General features: G+C 43.4%; 2 protein-coding genes and 1 long non-coding RNA gene across 5 annotated transcripts in view; 1 reads left to right on the top strand and 2 right to left on the bottom strand.

Moving 5' to 3' along the window:
* Positions 1 to 472: 472 nt before the first annotated feature.
* Positions 473 to 6,672, bottom strand: LOC127928750 (uncharacterized). 3 transcript variants are annotated; one of them, XR_008132065.1, is made up of 4 exons: positions 1,435 to 6,672; positions 1,135 to 1,157; positions 860 to 915; positions 473 to 715 (listed from the first exon to the last, which is right to left on the bottom strand). It is a non-coding gene; the product is annotated as an uncharacterized LOC127928750 (long non-coding RNA). The 3 variants fall into 3 exon arrangements; XR_008132064.1 differs by lacking the exon at positions 1,435 to 6,672 and adding an exon at positions 1,328 to 1,373; XR_008132066.1 differs by lacking the exons at positions 1,135 to 1,157; positions 1,435 to 6,672 and adding an exon at positions 982 to 1,002.
* A 240-nt stretch (positions 6,673 to 6,912) lies between these two features.
* ddias (DNA damage-induced apoptosis suppressor) lies at positions 6,913 to 11,668 on the bottom strand. Its single transcript, XM_052516107.1, has 5 exons — positions 11,479 to 11,668; positions 11,277 to 11,344; positions 10,053 to 10,214; positions 7,861 to 7,984; positions 6,913 to 7,470 (listed from the first exon to the last, which is right to left on the bottom strand). The coding sequence occupies exons 2-5, from the start codon at positions 11,297 to 11,299 to the stop codon at positions 6,913 to 6,915; spliced, it is 867 nt and encodes a 288-aa protein (XP_052372067.1). The 5' UTR covers positions 11,300 to 11,344; positions 11,479 to 11,668.
* Positions 11,669 to 15,746: 4,078 nt separating this feature from the next.
* polq (polymerase (DNA directed), theta) overlaps positions 15,747 to 18,304 on the top strand; it is a 137,447-nt gene continuing 134,889 nt past the window's right edge. The window contains exons 1-2 of the mRNA XM_052516108.1: positions 15,747 to 15,984; positions 16,236 to 16,430. Coding sequence (XP_052372068.1) covers positions 16,360 to 16,430 — 71 coding nt within the window. The 5' untranslated portion in view covers positions 15,747 to 15,984; positions 16,236 to 16,359. The remainder of the gene's footprint in view (positions 15,985 to 16,235; positions 16,431 to 18,304) is intronic.

Consider the following 18,304-nt stretch of genomic DNA (forward strand, 5'->3'; position numbering starts at 1 on the left):
ACAGCAGTGAAGGGGGAACCAACTCCATATTAATGCCCATAATTCTGCAATGAGATGTTCAACGAGCAGATGCCCAAATACTTTTGTTCATGTAGTGTACATGCATACCAAAAAAAAAAAACGTAAACATTTTACAAATATATATGGAAGTTGAAAATCTACATTCAAAATTACATATTTATTAAAGAACATAACCAAGCACACAGGTTTAAGAAAAATACAAATATATACAAATAAAATAAAAACATTAAACGTCACAGGTCTTATACTGTACATATCATATCAGACCTATCAGACATATCATATCAGACCTATCATATCATGACCTATCAGAATATCAGACCTATCAGGGGGACCTATCATATCATGACTTATCAGAAGAGTGGAGGCTGTTCATATCAGACATATCATATCATGACCTATCAGATATCAGACCTATCATATCAGACATATCATATAAAGACCTATCATATCAGACATATCATATCAGACCTATCATATCAGACATATCATATCAGACCTATCATATCAGACCTATCTGACATATCATATCAGACCTATCATATCAGACATATCATATCAGACCTATCATATCAGACATATCATATCAGACCTATCATATCAGACATATCATATCAGACCTATCTGACATATCATATCAGACCTATCTGACATATCATATCAGACCTATCATATCAGACATATCATATCAGACCTATCATATCTTACATATCATATCAGACATATCATATCAGACCTATCTGACATATCATATCAGACACATCATATCAGACCTATCTGACATATCATATCAGACCTATCATATCAGACCTATCATATCTGACATATCATATCAGACCTATCATATCAGACATATCATATCAGACATATCATATCAGACATATCATATCAGACCTATCAGACATATATCAGACCTATCTGACATATCATATCAGACCTATCAGACATATCATATCAGACCTATCTGACATATCATATCAGACATATCAGACCTATCATATCAGACATATCATATCAGACCTATCATATCTTACATATCATATCAGACCTATCATATCTTACATATCATATCAGACATATCATATCAGACCTATCTGACATATCATATCAGACCTATCTGACATATCATATCAGACCTATCATATCAGACATATCATATCAGACCTATCATATCTTACATATCATATCAGACCTATCACATCATATCTATCAGACATATCATATCAAACATCATATCAGACATATCATATCAGACCTATCTGACATATCATATCAGACATATCATATCAGACCTATCATATCATACATATCATATCAGACCTATCATATCAGACATATCATATCAGACCTATCATATCTTACATATCATATCAGACCTATCATATCAGACATATCAGACCTATCATATCTTACATATCATATCAGACCTATCATATCAGACATATCATATCAGACCTATCATATCTGACATATCATATCAGACATATCATATCAGACATATCATATCAGACCTATGCATTCGGAAAGTATTCAGACTCCTTGACTTTTTCCAAATTTTGTTAGGTTACAGCCTTATTCCAAAATTGATTAAATAATATGGGGTATCTCCCCTCAATCTACACACAATACTCCATAATGAAGGAAAAAACAGGGTTAGACATTTTTGCAAATGTATTAAAAAATTTAAAAAACTGAAATATGACATTTACTTAAGTATTCAGACCCTTTAATCAGTACGTTGTTTAACCTCTCTTGGGTAGGGGGCAGTATTTTCACGTCCGGATGAAAAGCTCGCCCAAAGTAAACTGCCTGTTACTCAGGCCCAGAAGCTAGGATATGCATATAATTGGTAGATCTGGATAGAAAACACTCTAACGTTTTCGAAAACTGTTAAAATATGTATGTATGTGAGTATAACAGAACTGATATGGCAGGCGAAACCCCGAGGACAACCCCCCCCAAAAAAATTCAGCCTACCACAATTTTCAATGGCTATCACTTTTATTATAAGGCCAAGTACTCCCAGATTGCAGTCCCTAGGGTTTCCACTAGATGTTTATAATTGGCTCATTCATCCCCCTCCTCTCCCCTGTAACTATTCCCCAGGTCGTTGCTGCAAATGAAAACGTGTTCTCAGTCAACTTACCTGGTAAAATAACGGATAAATAAAATAAAATAATGTTAACAGTCTTTAGAAAGAGTTTCATGCTGTTTTTTTGAAAAATGACCCAGAAATTGTAGATTTTCTAGGTGGCTCCCATTTTGACTGTAGTGTTTCCAAGCGCGTGGAAGAGAGGGTGTTCTGTGGTATTTTTCTCCGGTAAAGACAATAACGATTCTCCGTCTTAAATGCTATCGTTTATTTACATATTAGGGGACCTAAGGTTTTATTTACATATTAGGGGACCTAAGGTTTTATTTACATATTAGGGGACCTAAGGTTTTATTTACATATTAGGGGACCTAAGGTTTTATTTACATATTAGGGGACCTAAGGTTTTATTTACATATTAGGGGACCTAAGGTTTTATTTACATATTAGGGGACCTAAGGTTTTATTATAAACGTTGTTTGACTTGTTTGGACACGTTTATTAGTAATGTTTGGGACTCATTTTGTATGCATTTTGATGGAGGGAAACTGGGTGGATTATTGACTGAAGTGCGCCAGCTAAACTTAGTTTTTATGGATATAAAGAAGGATATTATCGAACAAAAGGACCATTTGTGATGTAACTGGGACCTTTTGGAGTGCCAACAGAATAAGATCATCAAAGGTAAGGCATTTTTTATATTGCTTTTTCTGACTTTCGTGGCCCACCTGCCTGGTTGAAATATGATTTCATGTGTTTGTATGCGGGGCTCTGTCCTCAGATAATCACATGGTTTGCTTTCGCCGTAAAGCCTTTTTGAAATCTGACACTGCGGCTGGATTAACAAGAAGTTAAGCTTTATTTCTACCATTATTCTCTGCAGATCCTCTCAAACTGTCAGGTTGAACGGGGAGCGTCGCTGCACAGCTATTTTCAGGTCTCTCCAGAGATGTCGATCAGGTTCAAGTCCAGGCTCTGGCTGGGCGACTTAAAGACATTCAGAGACTTGTCAACGAAGCCACTTCTGCATTGTCTTGGCTGTGTGCTTAGGGTTGTTGTCCTGTTGGAAGGTGAACCTTCGCCCCAGTCTGAGCGCTCTGGAGCAGGATTTCATCAAGGATCTCTCTGTACTTTGCTCCGTTCATCTATGCCTCGATTTTGACTAGTCTCCCAGTCCCTGAAAAACATCCCCACAGCATGATGCTGCCACCACCATGCTTCACCGTAGGGATGGTGCCAGGTTTCCTCCAGACGTGACATTCAGGCCAAAGGGTTCAACCGTGGTTTCATCAGACCAGAGAATCTTGTTTCTCATGGTCTGAGAGTCCTTTAGGTGTCTTTTGGCAAACTCCAAGCAGGCTGTCATGTTCCTTTTACTGAGGAATGGCATCCGTTTGGCTACTCTACCATAAAAGCTTGAGTGCTGCAGAGATGGTTGTCCTTCTGGAAGGTTCTCCCATCTCCACAGAGGAACTCTGGAGCTCTGTCAGAGTGACCATCGGGTTCTTGGTCACCTCCCTGACCAAGACCCTTTTCCCCCGATTGCTCAGTTTGGCCGGGCGGCCACCTCTAGGAAGAGTCTTGGTGGTTCCAAACTTCTTCCATTTAATAATGATGGAGACCACTGTGTTCTTGGGGACCTTCAATGTGGCAGCCATTTTTTGGTACCCTTGCCCAGATCTGTGCCTCGACGCTCTACGGACAATTCCTTCAACCTCACGGCTTGGTTTTTGCTCTGACATGCACTGTCATCTGTGGGACCTGATATATACAGGTGTGTGACTTTCCAAATCATGTCCAATCAATTAAATTTACCACAGGTGGATTCCAATCAATTTGTAGAAACATCTCAAGGATGATCAATGGAAAATAGGATGCACCTGAGCTCAATTTCATAGTCTCATAGTAAAGGGTCTGAATGCTGTTTTTTATTAAGGTATCATGTTTTTATTTTTAATACAATTGCTAAAATTTCTAAAAATCTGTTTTTTGTTTTGTCATTATGGGGTATTGTGTGTAGATTGCGTCTTGGAAATGATTTTACACAGGGACACTCGAAGTCAATCTTAAATGAATCATTGTTTATTGTCAGCGCCCTGGAGAGGTTCTAACCAACTCAATGACCCATAGTACACATGTCAATCAGGAGCTCTGCTGGGGCAGTCCCAACAGTTGTCTTACAGACGGCTATACACAGACAAGTTATATTTGCATGATTTGGCATAATTAATTCATCATTATCGTTTTGTTTCATTTATGTGACCGACCAACACGACAACATGTGACAGACCAATACCGCTCAAGGCTTCTTCTCTCTAAGCTGAGACCTTGAAAGTAAAATATCTTTTGTTCTCAAAACAAGGTTCTGGGCGTACTGCCAAATTGCAGATACTGACAAGTGAGGATTCCTTCAATCAGTCACTTGCATGAACACAGAAATTAGTTATTAGAAAAGCTCAAGTATAACATTTCCATCACAATTGATTGGGCGAAAATGTAATCAATTTTAGAATAAAGCTGTAACGTAACAAAATGTGGAAAAAGTCAAGGGGTCTGAATACTTTCCGAAAGTATGATACTAGCCTCATGCCATGAATATGCATAGCCATCTGGAGATAACTCTGTGTTATAAAGTGTTTTTTTCTAGAAGTTTCTGGGATGTTACATGTCCTACTTACATCAGTACACTCGTAACTTCAGCTTTAAAACTTCTATTAGATCAAATAAACATCAAAGAAGCCATACATTTTTTTTTTTTGTTGACGAAATTCGACCTCCCTACAAAAACTCCTTGCTTGGTGGGCGAAATGACAACAAAAAAACACCACATGACAATTTTTCAGTCGAGTTGGGCCTCACTCTTCCTCTTTCGATACAATTCTACAAGATTTGATTTTATTGTCCTCGTGTGAACAGAACTTCTCACAGCCATTGGCCACTTGAAATGTAGACAAGGACACTGTCCTTTGGTTAAGGTACAATGCTTTAGAGAAAAAAAAGGCTTTATACTAGACATTTGAAATTCACGACATTGTTCCTCCATTTTATTATAGTCACGTTGCATGTTTCATAAGTCGATCCAATTACTTTACATCCTTGACGAGGAGTGGACCAGGACACACGTCGTGGAGAAGGGGGAGGAAAGAGCCCTCAGAAAGAGTCAGTAAACAGGTCTCTGGACCAATCACACACTTCATTCTCCTCGTGGAGGGAGGAGCTAACAGACCTGCTGTCTTCGAGCTGCTGGTTGGCTAAACCCTCTGTCTGTCCCTCTCTCAGTGTCTGGTGAATATGTGTAGATCTCCTGTTCTCTCTCTCTCCCCCTGTGGTTCTCCCTCTGTTCTCTCTCTCTCCCCCAGCCTGCTGTTTGTCTGTCCTTCTGGAGCACCAGGGTCTTTGAGTAGGAGAGATCACCATCTCACTGTCGTCGTCACACAGTCTCATACTACCGGTCCTTCTCCATCCAGGTGTTCTCTTCAGAGCTCTTCTCGTGAACCTCTGACACTGCAGAGCTAGTATATTATCTCTGGGTCTCTTGGTGTGTGTGAGTCCTTTAGGTGTGTGTGTGTGGGTGTTGCTGGGTGTGTGTGTGTGGGTGTTGCTGGGTGTGTGTGTGTGGGTGTTGCTGGGTGTGTGTGTGTGGGTGTTGCTGGGTGTGTGTGTGTGGGTGTTGCTGGGTGTGTGTCGCCGGGCTCTAACCTGCAGTGTATGTGGTGGAGCAGTATTCCTGATGATGGGGGTGGACTGGGACAAAGGGACACAGTCACAACACTCTGAAGGTGTGTCCATGTGTGAGTCCGTGCTGGGTGTGTGTGAGTCCGTGCTGGGTGTGTGTGAGTCCGTGCTGGGTGTGTGTGAGTCCGTGCTGGGTGTGTGTGAGTCCGTGCCGGGTGTGTGTGTGTTGATGCGGGGTGTATGTGTGTCCGTGCTGGTCTGAGAGCAGTGGAATAGGTCTGCTGAACAGTTATACTCCCCCAGGTCAGCTGTGTGTCGGTGCGGGGTGTGTGTGTGTCGGTGCGGGGTGTGTGTGTGTCGGTGCGGGGGGTGTGTGTGTCGGTGGTCTGCTGAACAGTTATACTCCCCCAGGTCAGCTGTGTGTCCGGGTGACCGAGGGCTGAGACCTCCATGCTGTCCAACATTAGTAATGTCCAGTAGACTTCTGTGTGATGTGGGGATCGACTTTGTGTCTGTCAGAGTAGTGAATACGTTTCTCCCCACAGGGCTGGTCTGGGCATGATGGTCAGTTGGTGTCTGTGTGTCTGCAGGATCACAGACAAACTCCCCCAGACACTCAGAGAAGGGCAGGTCTTCCCAGGCCACAAAGTCAGATCGACAGGTTTGTTCACACACTGACCTGTACTCCTCCTCCGTGTCTGAAACACCCCTCTTCCTGAGGCTGGACGGCGCAGTCCGTATATATCCAGACTGTGTTGGAGCGGTCCACGTGAGAGAGGCAGGGGGGTGAACAGGGGAGTCAGAGCCTTCACAGAAAGAGGACAGAACATCCCAGTAGCTGTTCCTACTGTGTCCCCCCTCCCCCTGACTACTGTTCCTACTGTGTCCCCCCTCCCCCTGACTACTGTTCCTACTGTGTCCCCCTCCCCCTGACTACTGTTCCTACTGTGTCCCCCTCCCCCTGACTACTGTTCCTACTGTGTCCCCCTCCCCCTACTACTGTTCCTACTGTGTCCCCCTCCCCCTGACTACTACTGTTCCTACTGTGTCCCCCTCCCCCTGACTACTACTGTTCCTACTGTGTCCCCCTCCCCCCTACTACTGTTCCTACTACTGTACTGTTCCTACTGTGTCCCCCTCCCCCTGACTACTACTGTTCCTACTGTGTCCCCCTCCCCCTGACTACTGTTCCCACTGTGTTCCCCCTCCCCCCGACTACTGTTCCTACTGTGTCCCCCCTCCCCCTGACTACGGATCCTAATGTGTCGCCCCTCCCCATGACTCAGTCCTTTATCCTCTCCCCCCCCCTCATCTTCCTCCTGTTCTGCAGATGACGTGATCACCCCCGGAGACTGTTGCCAGGGTGCCTTGTGTATGTTGGTCGGGGTTGGGGTGAGGGTTAAGGTGCACTGCAGTGACATGGATCGGCCACAGGAGGGCAGTGTAGAGTCAAAGCTGTGGAGAGGAGAAGGGTGGAGCAGGAGAGGAGCTGTACTGGTGTCAGCGCTGGGCTGGGGAGCTGGTCTAGGATCAGTTGTCCAGTCAGCGCAGAGAGCAGCTTGCTGTAGGAGGGTTCTGTAGTAACTGACCACAGAGCAGCCTGGAACAGAGGCCATGGGCAGAGAGATCTGACTGGCGATGAACTGGCCTGCCTCTCTCCTGTAGGGGTGGGGGCCAGATATCTGCACCAGAGACATCACAACATAGCTGGATGGAATGACAACTTCCAATCATACTACTTGGGAAACACTGGCATCATTCTGTAATAGTTGATATAATGTTGTAACAGACTTCTTGGGAAACACTGGCATCATTCTGTAATAGTTTATATAATGTTGTAACAGACTTCTTGGGAAACACTGGCATCATTCTGTAATAGTTTATATAATGTTGTAACAGACTACTTGGGAAACACTGGCATCATTCTGTAATAGTTGATATAATGTTGTAACAGACTTCTTGGTGAACTCTGGCATCATTCTGTAATAGTTGATACGTAATAACAGACAAGTGGTTTCCTTTGTCATGAAGCGGTTGAGATTATAAACCAGAACGATTAATTAAGGTTGTACCTTGATCCCAAAAACAAAATGTCTTCCAATGAAGCAGTCCTCTACGGCCTTAACCAGCAGCCTGCTTCGACACCCTGACCTCTGACCTTCTCTTCCCACTGGACCGGAAGACTCCTCCACCAGCCTGGACACACAAAACCACTTTGTTTATCCATGTTGCCATTCTCATAAAAACACAATCTTTTCATTCAACACACCGTAACCCCGTGGACTACACAGGAACTAAGTTCACCGTAACCCCGTGGACTACACAGGAACTAAGTTCACCGTAACCCCGTGGACTACACAGGAACTAAGTTCACCGTAACCCCGTGGACTACACAGGAACTAGGTTCACCGTAACCCTGTGGACTACACAGGAACTAAGATCCGCAAGCTCATGTCTTAAAAATATTGCAGAGTTCCTGTGAAAAAAGTATTGTGCATTTGGAAAGTATTCAGACCCCTTCCCCATTTCAACATTTTGTTAAGTTACAGCCTTATTCTCTTTTTCCACTTAATCTACACACAATACCCCGTAATGACAAAGCAAAAACAGTTTTTTAAAAATGTTTACAAATGTACTGAAATAAACAGAAATACCTTATTTACATAAGTATTCAGACCCTTTACTATGAGACTATGAAATTGAGCTCAGATGCATCTTGTTTCCATTGATCGTCCTTGAGATGTTTCTACAACTTTATTGGGGTCCACCTGTGGTAAATTCAATTGATTGGACATGATTTAGAAAGGCACACACCTGACTATATAAGGTCCCACAGTTGACAGTGTATGTCAGAACAAAAACCAAGCCACGAGGTCGAAGGAATTCCGAGACAGGATTGTTTCGAGGCACAGATCTGGGGAAGGGTACCAAAATATTGAAGGTCCCCAAGAACACAGTGACCTCCAATCTAAAGTGGAAAAAGTTTGGAACCACCAAGACTCTCCCTAGAGCTGACTGCCCAGCAAAACTGAGCGGTCGGGGGAGAAGGGCCTTGGTGAGGGAGGTGACCAAGAACCTGATGGTCACTCTGACAGAGCTCCAGAGTTCCTCTGTGGAGATGGGAGAGCCTTCTAGAAGGATAACCATCTCTACAGTACTCCACCAATCAGGCCTTTTATGGTAGAATGGCCAGACGGAAGCCACTCCTCAGTAAAAGGAACATTACAGCCCCCTTGGAGTTTGCCAAAAGACACCTAAAGGACTCTGACTCATGAGAAACAAGATTCTCTGGTCTGATGAAACCACGGTTGAACCCTTTGGCCTGAATGTCACGTCTGGAGGAAACCTGGCACCATCCCTACGGTGAAGCATGGCGGTGGCAGCATCATGCTGTGGGGATGTTTTTCAGGGACTGGGAGACTAGTCAGGATCAAGGCATAGATGAACGGAGCAAAGTACAGAGAGATCCTTGATGAAATCCTGAGCGATCTGGAGCAGGTTCTCAGACTGGGGCGAAGGTTCACCTTCCAACAGGACAACGACCCAAAGTACACAGTCAAGACAATGCAGGAGTGGCTTCGGGACAAGTCTCTGAATGTCCTTGAGTGGCCCAGCCAGAGCCTGGACTTGAACCCAATCGAACATCTCTGGAGAGACCTGAAAATAGCTGTCCAGCAACGCTCCCCGTTCAACCTGACAGAGTATCTGCAGAGAAGAAAGGGAGAAACTCCCCAAATACAGGTGTGCCAAGCTTGTTCCATCATACCCAAGAAGACTTGAGGCTGTAATCACTACTTATGTAAATGTGATATTTCAGTATATATATATATATATATACATACACACATTTGCAAAAATGTCTAAAAAACAGTTTTTGCTTTGTCATTATGTGGAATTGTGTGTAGAGTGGAACAAACAATGTAATCAATTTTAAAATAAGGCTGGAACCTAACAAAATGTAGAAAAAGTCAAGGAGTCTGAATACTTTCCGAATGCACTGTAGAATCTCTACATTGAATACAGGCGGTTGATGTCAGCGACCCTCATTGAATATTCAAAAACTATTACAATAATGAGATGTATCCACCAATCCAAAGAAAGGATAGGCGGGACCACCAGACAGAACACCAGTCCACCAATAAGGATAGGCGGGACCACCAGACAGAACACCAGTCCACCAATAAGGCTGTACCTGTGAAGGTGGGTGGATGGGGAAGGGGTGTGTTATCTGTGAAGGTGGGTGGATGGGGCAGGAGTGTGTTACCTGTGAAGGTCGGTGGCAGGGGCTCCAAAGAGGGGGTTGAGACAGCTCCCGAACACAGTCACCCCAAATATGGTGTTGTCTCTGGTGACCCTTAGAGCCAGGCGGTACCTGTAGTCCAGGTGTGGTTCCAGACAACTGTAGCAAGACCTGGAGCAGTGCCATCTAGAGGACAACAACACTACAGTCTGACAGACAGCACCAACATGCGGTTAAACACACCTCACCTCACCCAACACAACCCCCCCCCCCCTGTGTCTGGGAGGCTCTCTCCAGGATAGTTACTGGGTGGCCAATCATCCTCCAGGTTAGTTACTGGGTGGCCAATCATCCTCCAGGATAGTTACTGGGTGGCCAATCATCCTCCAGGATAGTTACTGGGTGGCCAATCATCCTCCAGGTTAGTTACTGGGTGGCCAATCATCCTCCAGGTTAGTTACTGGGTGGCCAATCATCCTCCAGGTTAGTTACTGGGTGGCCAATCATCCTCCAGGATAGTTACTGGGTGGCCAATCATCCTCCAGGATAGTTACTGGGTGGCCAATCATCCTCCAGGTTAGTTACTGGGTGGCCAATCATCCTCCAGGATAGTTACTGGGTGGCCAACCATCCTCCAGGTTAGTTACTGGGTGGCCAACCATCCTCAAGGACATCCTTTTATTCCAGCCCTGGTCTAACCACCTTGCAGCCTAAACATCAGCTGCTCAACAGGACCTTGATAAGCAGACCTGGGTGTTTCAGAGTTGGATGAAAAGCCTGCACAGCCAGGAGCTCTCCAGGTGGAGGGTTGACCACGTGTTGATAACACGTGACTAACAGTGCAGTTCCACATTGTGAGGGGTTATCAAGGGCCCAACAGCAGGAGACGGTAGGTCGACATGGAATCAGACAGCAGCCTTCCAGTGTCAGTAATGCTTTAGTCTTCCACGTAGGTGTAACAAGTGTTGAATTCCATGAATAACGACAGAAAGTCTTTATAGATCCCATGCCTGAAATTACTGGACATTCCTTTTGTTGTTGTTGTCAGTGCCCTTTTTAATGTTGCACACTTTCCTCTCCTTCTGCATTCCCCTTCCTAAACATCCCCTGCACTGTTTCGCAAGTGATCATAGCGATGATAATTGACGTTTCCAAACGTTAAAACACAGCTTCGGGATTGTATTTCCCACAGAGCCAGTAGTTGGATAATTAAGCGAAGGGCTTTTCGATACCTAGTGTGTCTCTTACCTGGCCGTGTCCGTCTGTTGCATCCTGGAGAAGCATCCTCTGCAACAGGGGTATAACACACACGAGTCCTGAAGAGACAACACAACACAGTCCACCAGAGCCCTTCTCACTGACATTAGCGGACTGCTTCTCCAGAAATACGTAACTTATCTAAATGTGTATGACATGCAGCTAACTAGTTACCGGTAGCTAGCAAACCTACGATTAAGTGTGCTTAGTTGATCTGCTTTCTTGCCTCTCTCGACAGCTATAGCCTTCGTATATAAAACATGTACAATATCTACTAGATTTTTGTTAATTTACTCAAATTCATAGCAGGCATTTGAGAGCACCGTGTCCGACCGCCAATCTTTCAAACAGTGACGTCCGGTTTGATACCGTCGCTCCAACGCTTGCGTCGAAATCCGGTTATATTCTTCTTCTTTGGTAGAATTGCGTTCGCAACAATTAAATGTGACTTCCGCCACCTACTGTACGGGTGGATAAAAATGATTTTTTTTAAACGAAAACATTAGGGTGAAAATACAGTATATAAAATATTATACAAACTACTACTAACAAAAACAAATTAACAAAAAACATCGACATGCTTTTCAGTAAAAAAAAACCTAATTCAAATCAGTTCCCAACACAGGCTCTGAATCCTCCTGTCAGGGAGTCTTGAAGTTATGATATCCAGCTTTTTGGACTTCTTAGACAGTTGTGCTGTACAATTAATCACTGTGGTTCTAAATGCCACAAAATCCCCCTTCTTCACAATGAGTGTATCCAGATCACCCGATTGATTTAAAACACTAGCAACTGGTTGCTATGCATCCACTGCCATATCCTCAACACTGTTGCCTCTTGCCCCTTCAACTCTCTTCATCACCTCCACATAGGAGATCTGCTGCGTGGCCCTGATCCTTGACACCTCGACCTCCTTCACCCTAACAGGGCACTCAAGGAAGTCCAGAGTATGATCCCCACCACAGTTACAACATTTTCCATTCACAGATTCTCCAATATCATACATCTCCTGTCTGCAAACATTTGTCACCTGACCACATCCTTTACAATTAAAAACAAAACTTGGGGTAAACCATTGAAGTACATGTTTTTGATACTTCTTATCATCCACCAGCAACTTCTGTTGAGGGGAATAGAGATCCAAGGGAATCAATTGAAAACCAGTTACCAATATGGGTAAAAATGGTCCAGAACCTGACCCGACAAGCCACACCTAGTGGGTCGTATGTAGTCGTTACCAATGGGTAAAAATGGTCCAGAACCTGACCCGACAAGCCACACCTAGTGGTTCGTATGTAGTCGTTACCAATGGGTAAAAATGGTCCAGAACCTGACCCGACAAGCCACACCTAGTGGTTCGTATGTAGTCGTTACCAATGGGTAAAAATGGTCCAGAACCTGACCCGACAAGCCACACCTAGTGGTTCGTATGTAGTCGTTACCAATGGGTAAAAATGGTCCAGAACCTGACCCGACAAGCCACACCTAGTGGTTCGTATGTAGTCGTTACCAATGGGTAAAAATGGTCCAGAACCTGGACAAGCCAAAGTGGGTCGTATGTAGTCGTTACCAATGGGTAAAAATGGTCCAGAACCTGACCGACAAGCCACACCTAGCCGTTACCAATGGGTAAAAATGGTCCAGAACCTGACCCGACAAGCCACACCTAGTGGTAGTCGTTACCAATGGGTAAAAATGGTCCAGAACCTGACCCGACAAGCCACACCTAGTGGGTCGTATGGTCGTTACCAATGGGTAAAAGTCGAACCTGACCCGACAAGCCACAATGGGGTATGTAAAAATGGGTAAAAATGGTCCAGAACCTGACCCGACAAGCCACACCTAGTGGTTCGTATGTAGTCGTTACCAATGGGTAAAAATGGTCCAGAACCTGACCCGACAAGCCACACCTAGTGGGTCGTATGTAGTCGTTACCAATGGGTAAAAAGGGTCCAGAACCTGACCCGACAAGCCACACCTAGTGGGTCGTATGTAGTCGTTTAAAAAAAAGAGTCAGAGTGAATTGTTTGGATCAATATTAGTCCCATTGCTAAGTACGCCTATCGCATGCAGTGTTCTCTCATACATCTTCCAAGATAAGACAGCTAGGAATCAACCCAGATGCGTCCAATTATAAGTCTCCAAAGAATATTGGATTGACCATACTATTGGCTCTCATAAGGTTTCTGGTTAGATCTGAGGGATCTAGGGAACACACTTAATGTGTTGTAGATATGTGGTAGTAGAGTAGAGGCCTGAGGGAACACACTTAATGTATTGTAGATATGTGGTAGTAGAGTAGAGGCCTGAGGGAACACACTTAATGTATTGTAGATATGTGGTAGTAGAGTAGTGGTCTGAGGGAACACCCTTAATGTATTGTAGATATGTGGTAGTACAGTAGTGGTCTGAGGGAACACACTTAATGTATTGTAGATATGTGGTAGTAGAGTAGTGGTCTGAGGGAACACACTTAATGTATTGTAGATATGTGGTAGTACAGTAGTGGTCTGAGGGAACACACTTAATGTATTGTAGATATGTGGTAGTAGAGTAGTGGTCTGAGGGAACACACTTAATGTATTGTAGATATGTGGTAGTAGAGTAGTGGTCTGAGGGAACACACTTAATGTATTGTAGATATGTGGTAGTAGAGTAGTGGTCTGAGGGAACACACTTAATGTATTGTAGATATGTGGTAGTAGAGTAGTGGTCTGAGGGAACACACTTAATGTATTGTAGAGTAGTGATCTGAGGGAACACACTTAATGTATTGTACATTTAACATTTACATTTAAGTAATTTAGACGCTCTTATCCAGAGCGACTTACAAATTGGTGCATTCACCTTATGACATCAGTGGAACAGCCACTTTACAAAGTGCATCTAAATCTTTTAAGGGGGGTGAGAAGGATTTGTCTATCCTAGGTATTCCTTAGGTGGGGTTTCAGGTGTCTCCGGAAGGTGGTGATTTCCGCTGTCCTGGCGTCGTGAGGGAGTTTGTTCCACCATTGGGGGGCCAGAGAGCGAACAGTTTTGACTGGGCTGAGCGGGAACTGTACTTCCTCAGTGGTAGGGAGGCGAGCAGGCCAGAGGTGGATGAACGCAGTGCCCTTGTTTGGGTGTAGGGCCTGATCAGAGCCTGGAGGTACTGTGCCGTTCCCCTCACAGCTCCTAGGCAAGCACCATGGTCTTGTAGCGGATCGTAGAGTAGTGGTCTGAGGGGAACACACTTAATGTATTGTAGAGTAGTGGTCTGAGGAACACACTTAATGTATTGTGATAGTGATCTGAGGAACACACTTAATGTATTGTAAGTAGTGATCTAACTTAATGTATAGTAGATATGTGGTAGTAGTCAAATCAAATCAAATCAAATTTTATTTGTCACATACACATGGTTAGCAGACGTTAATGCGAGTGTACGAAATGCTTGTGCTTCTAGTTCCGACAATGCAGTGATAACCAACAAGTAATCTAACTAACAATTCCATAACTACTGTCTTATACACAGTGTAAGGGGATAAAGAATATGTACATAAGGATATATGAATGAGTGATGGTACAGGGCAGCAGAGTAGAGTAGTGACCTGAGGGCACACACTTAATGTGTTGTGAAATCTGTAGGAAAATGTATTGTAATGTTTAAAAAAAATATATATATATATATATATAACTGCCTTAATTTTGATGAACCCCTGGCAGAGCGGGGATCTGTAATAAATACAAATGGCCTCTGTGATCCATGAATCAATCCAACACCCATGTCCAAGAGGCAAACCTTTTGATTGATTGCAACCAAGGTGTGTTTAAGAAAATGGTTGGAAGGAAATGGATATTTGGGGTAATATATAGCCATATGATTGTACTTTGTAATGCATTTGGGGCTATGGAGTGGGTGGAGTAGAACGTGTTGCTGGTTATTTATACCTCAGTCCCCCGTGAAATAACACCACATATAGATTCTACAGACCCCACTGACTATTCCCAACCCAACTTTTACATCTGCAAATAGAATAGTGTTTTCTCTATAAGCCAATATGTTATTTATAGGCCATACATTGTATTGCATTGCAGTGAATGGAGTAGGTAGGAGTAGAACATGTTGCTGGGTATTTAGACCTCAGTCCCCCTTGAAATAATACAAGGTATACATTATACAGACCGTGGTGAGTAATCCCAACCGCACTTTTACTTCAGCTTCTAGAATAGTCTTCTCTATGTATATCATATACAGTGTATTGTATTGGCAGCATTTATTTGACCTTGGAACATGTTTTAAAACCCACATTTTAATACAAATGCCACTTAACTATGAACACATATAAATCAATGTTCATGTTCAGCCTATTATTTTTTTATATATCATGAATAAATACAGTTTTGCGACACCTTTCTACGATTACGACCTCTATTTTGACAATTCCTTGACCCGGAAGTACGTTTTTAGTGTTGCTGGTATGCCTTTGTATGATACCCCTCTGAACATGTCAATTCTTTAAAGGTCAGAAAGCTCAGAACAGTTTCATAAACTCCTATTTAAAATATTAATTAAAGTTTTGCTGTAAATGTGGATGGTTTGAGGATAATTTAGATTTCCCAAGCGAAAGTCCATGTTTACGACTGTCAACGAACGGAAGTTGTTGTACACCGTCGGACTTTTTTTTGTGAAACACTGGCGGTATTTTCGATTCTTCACGTATGTTTCCATCTTCCTACAAAATATTTATTGTTGTCCCCTTTCTTTTATTTGTTGACATTATTTGCAGAAATAACCGTCTGTGATACATTCAGAAGTTTTGCATGCTAATGTTGTTAACGTTATCTGGCGAAACGTTTAATTTTGTAGCAAAAAGTGACAACAACTAACGTAGCTACTTTAACGTTAGCTAACGGTTGTTAGAAGTATACTAATGAATGTTTTTATTTCACCATGATACGCTGTCGTAGTGAACCTGCTGCCTGGTTGCTCCAGCCAGCCCAGTAAACAGGTCGGATATGGAGGGTCGCTGAGCTCTCAGCCAGTCCAGCCGGACAGGACTCCGGTTAGGAGACGCATAGTTAGGACGACAGGATGAGCTCCGCCGCCCCCCCGGCCAAGAGGAAATGTTACATGGGACGACATCAGATCATCAAGAAAAACAGGTGGACATGTTTTTCTTTCTCCACACAACACTGGGTTAACTTGTCATGTGTCCCACTGTGGAACAGCAGTTGACTCGTTCACAGAATGTACTGGACTAGATTTCTAAACTCGGTTATTTACTATATTATAACATTAAGAGGTTTTAATATTATTAGGGATGGGCACTGCTACGGACGTTCGTATTTGATTACTTGCTAGTTACTTATTAGAAGAAAAAAATAGCCCTATTTGAATGAAAACACTTTTCAAGCGTGTAGCTTGTTATTTTCGGTCAATCAAAGCAGCACTACCGTCAAAATCTACGTTTATTGGTCGCGTACAGATATATTTACAGATGTTATCGCAGGTGCAATGAAATGCTTGTGTTTCTAGCTCCAACAGTGCAATCCAAAAATTAAAAATAAAGAAATGAAGAAATATCAGAACAAGCAATATCAGAATGATCAATGTCAGAGTCCAGAATATAAATATATAATGGAGTGTATAGACAGTATGGACAGTATATGTTCTGTTATAATCTCCACCCGGCACAGCCAGAAGAGGACTGGCCACCCCTCATAGCCTGGTTCCTCTCTAGGTTTCTTCCTAGGTTCTGGCCTTTCTAGGGAGTTTTTCCTAGCCAGCGTGCTTCGACATCTGCATTGCTTGCTGTTTGGGGGTTTTAGGCTGGGTTTCTGTACAGCACTTTGTGACATCAGCTGATGTAAGAAGGGCTTTATAAATACATTTGATTTGAAAAGGTGAGTACAGCAGTAGTTATATAGGAACCATTACTAGAATACTGTATATACATATGAAGTGGGTAAAACAGTATGTAAACATTATTAAAGTGACCAGTGTTCCATGTCTATGTACACAGGGCAGCAGTCTCTAAGGCACAGGGTAGAGTGCTGGGTGGTAGCCAGCTAGTGACTAAGTTCAGGGCAGGGTACTGGGCGGAGGCCGGCTAGTGGGGACTGTTTAACAGACTGATGGCCTAGAGATCGAAGTGGTTTATCAGTCGCTCGGTTCCAGCTTAGATGCACATGTACTGTCTCCTAGGGCCGGGACAATACCAGTATTGGAATATTTTTTAAACACTGAGCACACCAAACTATTTGGACCTTTAAAAACCTGCTGTATGTAAAATAGTGTATGCTATAGCTTGGAAAATACATAACTCTGGATGACCGCATAATTATGTTTGTTTCCAAAATTAGGGTTGTTTTCCTAAAAGGTTCAATTTGCTTCGTGTTTTGTTACCTTGCCACGATAGTAATGAGTATCTCGATACTGGTATCGTCCCGTCCCTACTGTCTCTGCCTTCTAGATGGTAGATGGGTGAACAGGCTGTGGCTCGTGTGGATGAGGTCCTTGATGATCTTCTTCGCCTTCCTGTAACACCGGGTGCTGTCGATGTCCTCGAGAGCTCTGCAGTTACTGCACCAGGCGGAGATACAGCCTAACAGCATGCTTTCAATGGTGCATCTGTAGAAGTTTGTAAGGGTGTTAGGGGCTCAGCTGACTTTCTTCAGCCTCTTGTGGTTGAAGAGGTGCTGTTGAAGGGACTATTTCAATCCAATCAAATGTATTGATAAAGCCCCTTTTACATCAGCCGATGTTAGAAAGTGCTATACAGAAACCCAGACTAAAACCCCAAACGGCAAGCAATTCAGATGTAGAAGCACTTCAGGTCGTCAATGATGTGCACGCAGAGGAACTTGAAGCTTTTCACCCTCTCCACTGTGGCCCCAGATTGGCACATGCTCTCTCTGCTGTCTCCTGTAGTCCACGATCAGAAGAGGTTATCTTCCTGGCACCACTCTGTAGAGCTGGGACGATAAACCGAAAATTACAGACACCGACATTTCTAACTCATACCGAAGCAATTTAG

Source organism: Oncorhynchus keta, unplaced genomic scaffold (genome assembly GCF_023373465.1).
Source record: "Oncorhynchus keta strain PuntledgeMale-10-30-2019 unplaced genomic scaffold, Oket_V2 Un_scaffold_3664_pilon_pilon, whole genome shotgun sequence".
NCBI lineage: Eukaryota > Metazoa > Chordata > Actinopteri > Salmoniformes > Salmonidae > Oncorhynchus > Oncorhynchus keta.

Excerpts from the sequence above, each read along its gene's own strand:
- ddias (XM_052516107.1), bottom strand. The coding sequence starts at position 11,299 with ATGCAACAGACGGACACGGCCAG. Across the intron at positions 10,215-11,276 it reads CAACAGACGGACACGGCCAG|ATGGCACTGCTCCAGGTCTT; the intron begins GTAAGAGACACA and ends GTTGTCCTCTAG. Across the intron at positions 7,471-7,860 it reads ATTTTGTTTTTGGGATCAAG|ATATCTGGCCCCCACCCCTA; the intron begins GTACAACCTTAA and ends TCTCTGGTGCAG.